At 32.6% G+C, this 12,461-nt stretch overlaps 1 protein-coding gene across 9 annotated transcripts in view; it reads left to right on the forward strand.

Annotated features, from left to right (window-relative positions):
• LOC130891512 (PDF receptor) overlaps positions 1–12,461 on the forward strand; it is a 156,137-nt gene that overhangs the window by 135,100 nt on the left and 8,576 nt on the right. For 5 of the 9 annotated variants that reach the window (XM_057796318.1, XM_057796313.1, XM_057796317.1 and 2 more), the window contains 4 exons: positions 2,602–2,687; positions 3,139–3,316; positions 8,404–8,522; positions 10,987–11,055. In XM_057796318.1, coding sequence (XP_057652301.1) covers positions 2,602–2,687; positions 3,139–3,316; positions 8,404–8,522; positions 10,987–11,055 — 452 coding nt within the window. The remainder of the gene's footprint in view (positions 1–2,601; positions 2,688–3,138; positions 3,317–8,403; positions 8,523–10,986; positions 11,056–12,461) is intronic. The other 4 variants (XM_057796321.1, XM_057796320.1, XM_057796319.1 and 1 more) reach the window with 1 other exon arrangement.

Raw genomic sequence — 12,461 nt, forward strand, 5'->3', positions numbered from 1 at the left:
AGTTGTTTGATTGAAGTAATTATGAGACGTAATTATTCAGCTTAGCGATTTTTGTTGAAATACGATTGATGTATTACGGGAATCGACAATCTGATTAGTCATATAAGGCACATCTTGATCAAACATAGGTCTATTGAGCTCAACTCCACTAAATAATCAAAAATTTGAAACTTTTCAAATTTATAGATTTCCAGTAAATGCTATTTTCATTTTCAATGATTCTAATCAGGAGTTCTCTGTGATCAAACACGAGAAGAGATAATATAAACCTCTTAGAACGTTGAAATCAATTTTTGATCGAATTCCGGAAAAGTATCGGGCTACAAAATTCAGTGATTTTCGAAATATAAGCTTTATAAGACATGTCTTATTAAGAATAATCTACAACAAAGTATATAAAAACCTTGAATAATGAATCAAAAATACTCAATTTGGTGTCCGAAGTGGATTACGTACGCGTGAAGCTTTGTTTACAACTCAAATGTTAGTTCAAAGAGGAAGAGATATTTGTGGTATATGATAAGATGCTAAGAATTCTCAAAAAGACACCTATCGACAATAGAGATATGCGCATTATTGCTAATATCTTCTAGCGTCAAACCGCTAGCGTTCGCGTAGATTACCAAGGTTAAGTGGAAATAAGAAGAGGAGTAAGAAAATAGTACATTCTATCTACATTGCTTTTTAATTTGTACTGTATTCAATGAAGTTCTAGAAAACGCTGAAGGTGACTTGTTAAAAACCAATTTGTCAATACTCATAGACCGTCTTGTTTTAGCTTGACATAACTACGGACTAATGGTTAATACAAAGAAGACTATTGTTATAAATAAATAATAAAATATACCAAAAGAAGAAATCACGGTTTACAACGTACAAATAGACCAAGTAGAAGAAATGACGTACCTGAGAATCTTAATATAGGATTCTAGCGTGGAGCTACAAGCAAGAATAGCAAAAGCGAGTGAAAGGTTTATGAAACTCAAAAAATCCCTCGCAGCCGTGATCTTAACCTTGATCTGCCTATCAGGATGGTACGATGTTGAATTTCCTGTGCTATTATATGGCGCAGAGAGTTTGGAAGCATTTGAGATATAGGTGTGTTGCTGTATTTAGAAGATAAATTCAAAGCCAACATTGGATCCAATGATCAATAACGGTAACGGACTAAGAACGTAAAGTAGCAGCACAGAAAATTGAATAAAAATTTTGGAATAGTTTGTTTTCTTTCAATTTTACTAGTCCATAGTGAAAAAAATGTGGTTTTAGTCATTGAAACAATAAAGTGTTCTCCATGAAATTGTTTTTTAGAAATTGGAACCATTTTATTGAGGTTCAATCACTTTAACGTATGGAATTCATGATTTTCGTATGATGCAAATTTAAATGACAAAATAGTACAGGTGTACAATTTTTAATGGATTATCCCTCTTTCTTTCAGTCTCTTCTAAATTCAATAAATTGTTTTTTGTTTAGTTTGTAAAGCATAATAAGTGATTTTCTCTATAAAAGTCACAAATATGAGAAGCAATTTACTACAGACAGTAGAAAAATGGAAATATCTTATAGCTAACAGTTAATTGAGGTCAGGAATGGTTGTGTACACATGTTTTGTGTTAGGTCCATCGTCCTCATATCCTGAAAGCTACTCATTAACATGAGTATGAACTTTTTAACATCGGACCAACTGTAAGGCTCCCATATGTTTGAATCTCATACGTGTTAATGTTGGCCGTGGTCTGCAGTTTCGTCCACTTCTATACACCATGTTCAGTTAAAGAACCAGGCACCAGTCCTACTTGAGGCCTGTTTAAGCGAACTAATTGATTGGTAAGATGAGCAAAAGGCTTCCATATATCTTCGCAAAGTTTGTCTTGGAAACAGACTACTCTGATCACACCAAGAATGAGTTATGAACCATTGGTGAATTTGTTGGTTCTAGTCTGGTGGGCGAATCAGCCTCGTCGTCCCCTTGGTTGCCCGAGTGATTAGTTCATGTATGACTTTTTGGTATTCCAGTACAAATCTAAAACACACCATTCCACTCATCATGGCTTTTATAGTTACTCTGATGCCAGAAAAAGTTGAAACTACTGTGTTTCTCTGGCGTCGAAATTACATTACTGCGAATACTGCGGATTGCAAGACGAAAGCGTGTTTCCCAAACGAGAAAAATCTGCTTATTGTGAAAAATTTTCCGTAAAACCCCGCTCCGGCCAAGCAATTAATCCTATAGTGTATCAAGTAGCTCCTTTATTTAGTATTGTGGCCTTTGAGTTCCCATCACTAAATGTCTCAATGTGAGATTTCCACAAAAATCATTTATTTTTGGAAATGTTGGAATTGTCTTAAGTTAGAATTATTCGTTAATTCACAGTTACGGACTCATACAGTTTCATATATTTTATAGATACGATTCTGATTCGGCAGTATTCCTAATATATTAAGGTTTTAAGGTACAGTAATCGAAATCAGATTATGAATAATAGAATAGTTTTAATTAATCTATACCTGTTGACCTGACCCACGTTTTGAACTGTACGTTTGATATGATTCTCTGAATAATATCTTATAATTAGAATGATTTGTTTCTCATTTCAGATAAATCTACTTTTCCTTCTTAACATAATCAGAGTTTTAGTTGTGAAGTTAAGAGAGAGTCATACCAGTGAGATAGAGCAAGTAAGGTAATGTTAATTAAAACTTGTTCATGTTTTAGCGTCCTTGTTAAATGTGAAAGTTTTGACCTTCCATCGACCTGAATGAAATTTTGTTACCAAAAGGTCTATACCACCAAAAGATGATGAAAATTCTATGAGGAGAATTTTTATAATTGCGGAAATTACAGTATGCAAATAGGATAACAAAAGTGAATAAATCTGTTTTTAATCTTGAAAATGAGAGAAATTTTATTTGAGCTAGGGATTCGGAAAACATATGCATGAGGATTTTCATCGTTTTTACTATTTCTCTCTGATAAATAATTTATGTAGATTAGAAATTTCAAATGTTTAATTTCATACAATGAACTTTTCGGTATAAATTTGATTCATAAAGAAATTTCACTTCTAAGCATTGCGATAATTTATGTAAATAATAAACTAATTAATACAACATGTGTTTTTGTATTTTTTACAGGAAGGCCGTCAGAGCCGCGATCTTTCTACTCCCACTTATGGGAATTTCGCACATCTTATTTTTCCACTACAAATTTAACGAAGCCTGGAAATTCGCCGCGTGGCTGTTTGCCGCTTATTTCCTCGGAACCTTTCAAGGATTTTTTGTTGCTGTTCTTTACTGTTTTCTCAACGGAGAAGTGAGTATACGTTTTATTTCCTTTAGCATTTCCTGATAAGAGTTGTTACCAAAACTGTCTTCTTCGTGAATTAAAGATTATTCAAATGATCTTAATTAAATATGTTTATGTTTCCAATTTTAAAATAGAGGAGGCTTAAAATTGAGACTTCAAGATAATACAAGCAATCGCTCACAGACTCCTAAGATACTGAATTAAAGATCTAAGATAATCTGAGTTATGGGGTGTGAAAAAAAATACGGTGAATGAATTTTTGGAGCAGCCTCCTCATTTCACTGAACAAAACCGTGAAATAGTATATTATTAAATGAACAAACATATTACTAAACTTCATCTGTAACTATCAGGAAAAAACCCAATATATTATAAAGTTCTGTTCATTATAATTGTCAGTTTTATTACTAAAATTCTGTATATTACAACTAGTAGTACTACTACTAGTACTCTACATTGCTATTTATGTTGTCGTCGATGTAACTTTGAGCAATTGCGTTTGGTTTCCACCCACCTAGTTTTTCCATAGCTGTGATGTCAATATCTCCGTTCACACAACTTGTGGAGCTATACAAAGTTCAAAGATATTTCAGATTTAGAATCAAACCAATTTGTTTGCCCACAGCAGTTAACCTATTTATCCAAACTTTTCGTAAGGTTTATCTTCCACCTTAATAATTTAAAAATATTTGCACACAAAGTTGAAATTCTTGAGGTTATATTAAAAAAAATCTGATCAACAATGACGTTACATCTAATGTGTTCAATAAAATCCTAGGTATAGTCTGAAATTTACAATGATTTGAGTAGTTCAAATTTGACTATCAAGGTCATGGAATTTGTTTCCCTCGAGAGGACGTAGAAACGAATGTGAATTGTACAAAGTATTGGCAAGTTTGATAAATGATGAACAAAAAGAGCTACTTAAATGAGTCTTTAGTCGTTAAAAATCTTTGTGTCTACATACTCTCGCTCTACTCACAACATTCAGCGCAACGTGAATTAACCAAGAAAGAAAAAATGCTCTAAAATCGAAATAGATAAAAACATTTCCGAAATAAACCTTTATTATGTTGCGGTAACGAGATTTGTTCAAGATCCTATAATATTTTTTTCTTTGATATTAATGAAATAACTCATCATATTTTTTTGATACTATTAACATGTAAGAACAAATAAGCTGCGTGGTGACATGAATATTTACTTCATAATGATTATCAACAATGAGGTTTACAGTATACTCATACAGATGTGAGCGAAGTTTTATTCATTTCCAAGATCGAATAAATATGTTCCACCAAATATGTTTTGACATTACATACCTACTCATAATGAAAAAATATAAATGTTCCGATGAATATGGATTAAAAGCAAATAGATTTGAGAAACGTTCAAACGGTTAATCTTGTAGCTTGAGTGATTTAATATCTTTTTATATTTATTTTCGCAACTAAATTTATTTTTATTGAGAATATTGTTAAATCAGACAGTCGATCTTGCATCATATTTTTTCTCAAGCAGTTGAAATCTGCTTTTCAATTTTCAATTTAGAAGAACTTTTTTCTGCGCGAGTTATATTTTACGGACGAAATCAACTTCAATAACATTGTAAACATTACGCTACATGTCCTTCAATTCAATTATAATTATTTATTGAATCATCTAATTTGTGTCTCGAGTGGAGTTGGGTAAATTAGATACTAAACGTTTTAGTTACCAAGAGAGAGGATAAAGCGAAGCAGCTACATTCAAACATTGATCGAGGAAACCCCAGATGCTATACAATCTTTGTTATAAACAACTTACTAAAGTCACACTCATCAAGTTTGTATTAGTGAACGGCTACCTTGTCTTTCTAAAGTCTTTCTTGCTTCTATACCGATATTATGCCATCACCAATCATCTTTGAGTTTTTATTTCATTTAAAAATAAACGGGTATTTTGAATCTGATGACATCGCATTTTAAAAGGCGTCGCGTAATCTTTTTATTACACTACACCAACAATTACAATTACATACAATGTCTGACACTGTTTGTAGACGATAACTTGGTTAACGAAACGCAGTTTTCGTGATTGTAAGTGTTGGTGTAACGCTAATAGCAAACAGTGTGTCCAGTATCCCCTGAGCATGATTAACATTTTATAAATTGGAGAATCTAAATTTGAATGTATTTACTGAGTTCAATGGTGAAAATATCATAAACTTGATATGAGTAGCCTCCAATATGTAGTTAGTGCAACCCCGGTGTGTATATAGGTAAATGTTTTTAATTTCTAAATATCACGTACAATAACAGTCTAAACTATATACAGTGATGGATATCTATTCATAATCAAATCATTAACTTGAAAAATAAATCAATTATCTCAATGATTAATCATAAAGTTACATCATAACTAAATATTTTATTCTTCCTATTCAACGAAATGAAAGTAATTATTCTTGAAATTGGAAAAAAATAACCCCTTTCAATTCTTGATGCCACAATCTTGAATCTCCAGCTTCTTAGCGAAAAATTCTCATGTTATAATAATAGAATAAATACGCAAATGCATTTTTGATGAAATGGGCATAGAATGCTATTGAAAACTAGCAAGAGACACAAATATGACGCATATCTTCGTATCTCTATATTTGTTTATCATCCGGTAAACTATATCTTTCAAAGTAGTTCCCATTTCATTACATAACATGTTTCCAGCGGTGTTTCCATTTCAGGCAGTCAGTTTTTGAAATTTCCTTCAGGACAATCATCATAATTGTTTCAGCTCTACATTTATCATCATATCAATGTCCTTTGAAATGAATTTCTAACTGTGGAAGAAGTCTCCACAAAGCTATATCGAGACGGAGGTTAGGTACGAGTCCATGACGTATGTCGTACGTACGCGATAATACAATACAAAATTGACTTTGTAAACAAAGAACTGTTTATTTTCTTGACATTAGTTAGACAAGTCCCTTTTTATATCAGCTGCACTAAAATTGAAAATAAGAATAAGTGTTTATAATTTGGCCGGACAGTTTCCTAAGCCTGACTTAGTTTGCATTTTCCAACATCAATATATTCCACGCAGAAGCATTCACCGTGCGGAACTTCCCAAAAGTGGAAACCACGAATTTTTACCTAAGAAATGGTAAAAAAGCGAAAAAGATAAAAGTGTCCTAGATGCTGTCGTATACTAAATAAAAATAACATACCTTTTGTACCAAAATAAGCTAACCTCCCCAATATACTTCAGTTCTGTCCAATTGAATATATTTGGGCACTTTTATCTCGTAAAATCTATGATGGAATATGACAAGCCGATAATGGCGAACAATTACGATGTGGAGATTTCAGAAAAATACGCGAAATAGATGTTCAATTCTTCCAAGACCCATTTACCGCGCGAAACTTCCCAAAAGTGCAGAGCAGAAAGAGGTAAAAAAAGCAAAAGATAAAGTCGGGGTGTCCGTAAGAGAATTAATGCGTGAATACCATAATTTCAAGCGTACAGTATTGCGGAAATTAGCAAGAAATGGTAAAAAGTAGCGAAAAAGATGAAAGTATCCTAGATCTACCCCAAACCAATTAGCACGAATACCAAGATGCTGTCGTAAACTACATCAAAATAACATACCTTTTGTACCAAAATAAGATAACCCCCCTAATTTACTTCAGGTCTGTCCTGAAGATTTTTGGGCACTTTTATCTTGCAAAGTGTATGTTGGAAGGTGGCAAGCAGATGATGAGGAATAGTTACGAATTAGAATTTTTAGAAAAACATGCGAAATAGATGTTCAAGTCGTCCTAGACCCCATTAGAGATGTTTCATTTAAGTTATTAACTTTGTTAATTACCAACCAATTAATTATGTGAACTAGAAAAATTTTAATGGGAAAATTGGGAAATTCTATTAATTTGGTGGTACAATGTCGAGGTGAAGCAGCCAATAACCGCTTGTCTAATGCAGTTGCCTCAAGTATTTATCAATCCGTTTTGTAACTAATAGTTTATCAAAACGATAAATAATATCCTTTGAAATGCAATTAAAATCAAAGTATTGGTTAATCATTCATTTAGTCATTCAGGATACTAATAAAAGGGAATATTGATCAGCTTTCTTCAGAATAGAGGCGATTATAATTGGAAAACTTGAATTTCGCTCCGATATTTGAAAGAGACAGAAATTGCTTGAGAATTCATTACATGGAAATGATTAAGTCGCTACTTAATCTTCTATAATTTCTATATAATTGATGTACAAATTTCAGTCAGAAATGAATTCTTTCACATAGTCATTGAGCACGGTTTAATAACACATTTTCTGATTTAAAATTATGACTCGAAATGTTCATGTTTGTCTTTTATTTTCATCATCAATAATTTTCTCTAATTACTTCGTTAGTATATCCCAGATTTGTTTCCACTTGATTACAATTCATACATCTGAGGAATAACAAGATTATTTTATCACCAAAATATTTGTATAACTCATACTTATTTTTTTACTAAGCCATAACGAGATCCCAGTTTTCCTTTACCCCAACAAGATCCTTACAGTATCATAAAGCTCGTAGTAACAAAGCATAGATCAACCTAACCATGTTATATGTTTGAACTTTTGGACAAGCTTGCAATATTAACATCAGGTCGTGCATTGTCATGGATCACAAGAACGTCAAATGAGGGTAATCGTCTTCGGTTATCTGTGTCACAGTAGACTTCCTCCATTATTGTTGCTCCCCAAAATCTTTGAGCAATTGTACTGTCAGCAGTACTCCATCTTTCAGATTGTGAAACACGAATCCAAGCTCGCAACTTACAATGGTAGGTCGACAACCATTAAGGGATTGGAAGTAGCACAGCGGTAGTTGTAGCGAGGGGCCATATTCTCACCTTTCCGCAATTCACTTTTAGAAAAAAGCGGAAATTAAAATCCCTCGTAAATCGCATCTAAGATGAAACGATGACGATAACCTTCGTGTGCAGAAGGCATTAGTGAATTTATACTTGGGAAATTGCTGTAAAGAAAACAAGTTAAATTGGATTTTTAAAGTTTTTCCATAGTTGACTTGTGTAATATTTCATCCTCATTCATTTTAGGTCCAGACAGCTATCCGAAATAGTTTCTACCTTCGTATGTCCTTGAGAAATAATGATTATACGCCTTGTAGAAATTTTGCTATAATCTCAGCAGTACGAGAAAATGGAACAATAAATAGGTGAGTGTTGTTTTCTAATATAAATGTCTCTTAAGCTAGACCTCGAATTAAATGCTGATGTTTACGTGTTTTTGTTGAATTTTCTGATTTTTGTTTGGTTAGAAGTCATTTTAAAAGTTCTAGGAGTATGAGTTACCATAATTATAATATCAAGATCTTATCAAAGTATAGTATCATAATGGCACACGTGACTTAGTAAGTTAAGTAGTTGATACCGATGACACAATAAATCTTTTCATTGTAATTGAAGCTACATTATCGATACAAAAAATTTTTGAACTCAAGCGTAAATTATTTGAAGGTAATTCATACTGCTACCTGAGAAATGTGAATAATACACGTGAAATGGAATTTAAAGAAAATTTATATATTTACATGAAATTTATGAATAGATTCACAATGTGATATACATTTATTGAAAGATATTTCGAAAACTTAAAAACAACTAACAATATAGATATCAGATGTATCATCAACAGAAAATATATGCAACCAACATTAAATTATCCAGTTTTGTTTTAAATTCGTCAAATTGATATAAATTTATACTGGCAAATCCATGGCTCTGAATTTCAATTAGGAAATTGATTCAACCTTAGGTCATCTGTGTAAAACGTCTATAAAATAATTTATGATGCCAGCAGTGGAAGTATCGATCAAGTAGTATGTACAAATACTGATTTGTTCACAATTCTTTGGTATTTTGTTATTTGTTTGATGTGTTTTGGTAAAACATCTCAAATTATGTTCAGATATTGAAGAAAAGAGAGCAATAATCATATTTGATTGAATGCAATTGCGATTTCGAAAAAATCACTATTCATAGAAGTCTTGAGTAAATACTAGATGGACTATTGAAAAAGTATTACAATCACTAGCAAGCAGAAAACAGTTCTTGAAGGCAACAGGTGTCCAAGACAAACGACAGTGGATTACTGGAAGAAAGTAGCATGTTATTGATATCAAAGAAATCTCGCGAGGACCCGACTGTAAATTGCTCAAACTATGTTCAATTTGTTCTGAGATAAGTCAGCTATTGTAATGGAAATGCTTTTTTGATCAAGGTCACCGGTGTGAACGTATTCCCACTTTAAATAGGCGAAAAATCAAGATGGGAACAGGAGACTGGAAACGATGATACTCCATTCAAACTTCATATGACTTATTAAACTCCATTGAGCCAATTACGTTTAATACGTTTTTGATAAAATGTCTCGAAAAAGCGGTATTACAGTTTTACTACTCTCACCGTATCATATCATCGCGAGCTTAACTCTTTAGACCTACAATGATGTCTTACGTTTTTTCGAATACGTAATTATTCATTTCACACACAGGATGTCCATAAAGTGAAGAATCGGCTAATACAAATTCATCGAAATTGTACATAACATTTATTATATTCTATTTTATATAAAAATCTGGTTGAAGTTATATAATTGCACTGTAAGATTATACATAAACAACAACAACAAAGAAATAAAACTGGTACGAAAATATTAGTGGGATATAAAAGAAGAATGTTCTCAAGAAAAACTAAATTCTTCTATTCTACTAAGTAATTAAGTTGATATACGAGGAGAGACCGAAATTATCCAAAACAAAAATTTATTACAATTCTTTTAAAATTATTATTCTCTCCAATATATTTTCCATTACATCAAAATTGCAATTTTCCCATCAATTCTTCCACTATCCGAAACATTATTTAATCATCTGTAGAACTGAGAAAACTGACACCTACTTCCTTGTGTTGTTCTTGACCCTTCAATGTCGTAGAGTAAAATCATTCGGGTCATGTCCGGTGAGTAAGATACGTGGGCAGCATAATCATGCCATTTCTAGCTAAAAATGTTGTGTGTTCAAGTTCATTGTCATAGTGGAAAAATCAGTATCCTGCTTGGCACAAACATTTCCAAATGAGAGGTTTAATTGAAGCTTGGACCTGGGAAACGAACTCTTCATGAAATATGTCTTCATACGTCATCAGAAAAGCATATCGGCATTTTTTGGACGGAGTAACAGCACTCTTAATGACCTTTGAGTGTTCCAATTAGATTTTTTTTATTGTCAATCTTTCGTTGATATTCTTAAGATAACACACTACTCACTAACAGGTAAAATTAGAAGAACTGTGAGCACAAAATCTTGTCTCTTGGAAGCTGGTAACAACGAGATTTGTTACCAATCAACATGTTGCCATTTTCAAACCGTATCAACCGCTCGTATTTTTGTTTGTGTGTGTGTTTTTCGCATAGCATCATTTTTGATGATATAAGGATTTTAGCATCATTTTTACTGAGTAGAAGATGCAGACGAACAGAACAAGCCACAGAGGTGTCACGTACGGCACTGGAATGGTAATAAATTTTGGTTTTTATTGTGTTCCGGTATTATTTCATTAGTATAATAAATAATTCTATTCAATTTGTGTTCATATACAAAATTGACTTTCAATTTTCAGCGCGAAAAAAACAAAATGGGTGTTATGCTGTAAATATAGAAGACGTTCCAATGATGAAACGGAGATAAAGTAGGTGTATTTCAATGCCATCATTTTATATTGAATTCTAATTGAAACAGTGAAGTGTTTTCCCGATAAGAAGGTTCGGATGAAGTTAACAATGGAACAAGATCAATAGGAACGCATATTTAGATAATCAACTTGATCCTTTTCTAGAACTAAATATAATATCCAAAGATAATATATTCATAATTGTTTAATTATAAGAAATTATTGTGGACCTGATTATGTAAAAAGTGAAGAAAAAATGATTCCAATTTTGTCTACCATTCTATAGACGTTGTATCATATTGTTAGATTGGACATGGGACGAACATATCTTGTGTTATACTTGGTTATACTTCCATTGTATTAGTTTTCACCATGTCTTCGTCATCGAGTCGGTGTCCTGTGAGCGGCATTTTCAATCTGCAAAATAGCACAGAACCTCAAAATTGCTCGAAGGCTAGCGAAGTTGTACGATGGTGATTTGTTAAATAATTCTGCCTAAGATATGACCAAAAGTGTGATGAAGCTGCCTCCTCAAGGCTTGTCCAAAGCTGTGGCTGTTTATCTCTGAGGGTTTATCAAAGGGAATAGTTGAGATTTTCATTTGCTATGAATTTAACAGTTTTTTTGGTGTTAACAACAAAACTGTGAGGTCTATAGATTCATTTTTTACTGAAGTTGATTATTGTCTCTCATTTTGCACCATGATAAAATAATACAAATAACGCAAATACAAAAAAAAACACTGTAAACAAACTCACGCTGTTTACGAGCTACTTAACATATACTATCGGTAACTGCACAAAGGAGTTCGTGAAAACTTACTGGTGACTCCAACGCCCTACAGAGATCCCTCAGAAATGTTGACTCGGAGATATGAAGGTAGGTTTATTAGTTTCGGGACAAACTCAAGAATTAAAGATTTACTAATGAAAATTTTATGATGAATATGCAGTTATTATGAACGTATCTATTTATTTCTATGATAGACTTGATGAACATAAATCATGCCAGTGGCATGCCGTCTGCACATGATTGGCAGAAGGGATACGATTGGACAATCGTTTTTCAATAACGCCCAGGCTTTCAATACTTATACGGCTCCGGTCTTAAAAATGTATGCGATTGTTCGGTATTCTTCAATCACAATAACTATACTTTCATTTAAAAAAAGTCCGGACGCCCTTTATAATTATAAAATTTAAAATTCCTCATCGCATTACTTCAATGATTTTTTTAAAGTTTTTCAGATGGGATATAATTAACTTTGTTTTTGATTATGATATATCGTCTGTAGGTGTCCGGAGGTTTGATTTTTTATGACCAATAAGCGACTGCCAAAATGGTGATCATAACCTTACGATTCTTGTCTATCTTGAAAATAAATACACTTTAGAGGGTGATGAACTTGAGCTGCTACATCAAGT

This window comes from Diorhabda carinulata, chromosome 3, assembly GCF_026250575.1.
Source record: "Diorhabda carinulata isolate Delta chromosome 3, icDioCari1.1, whole genome shotgun sequence".
Lineage (NCBI taxonomy): Eukaryota > Metazoa > Arthropoda > Insecta > Coleoptera > Chrysomelidae > Diorhabda > Diorhabda carinulata.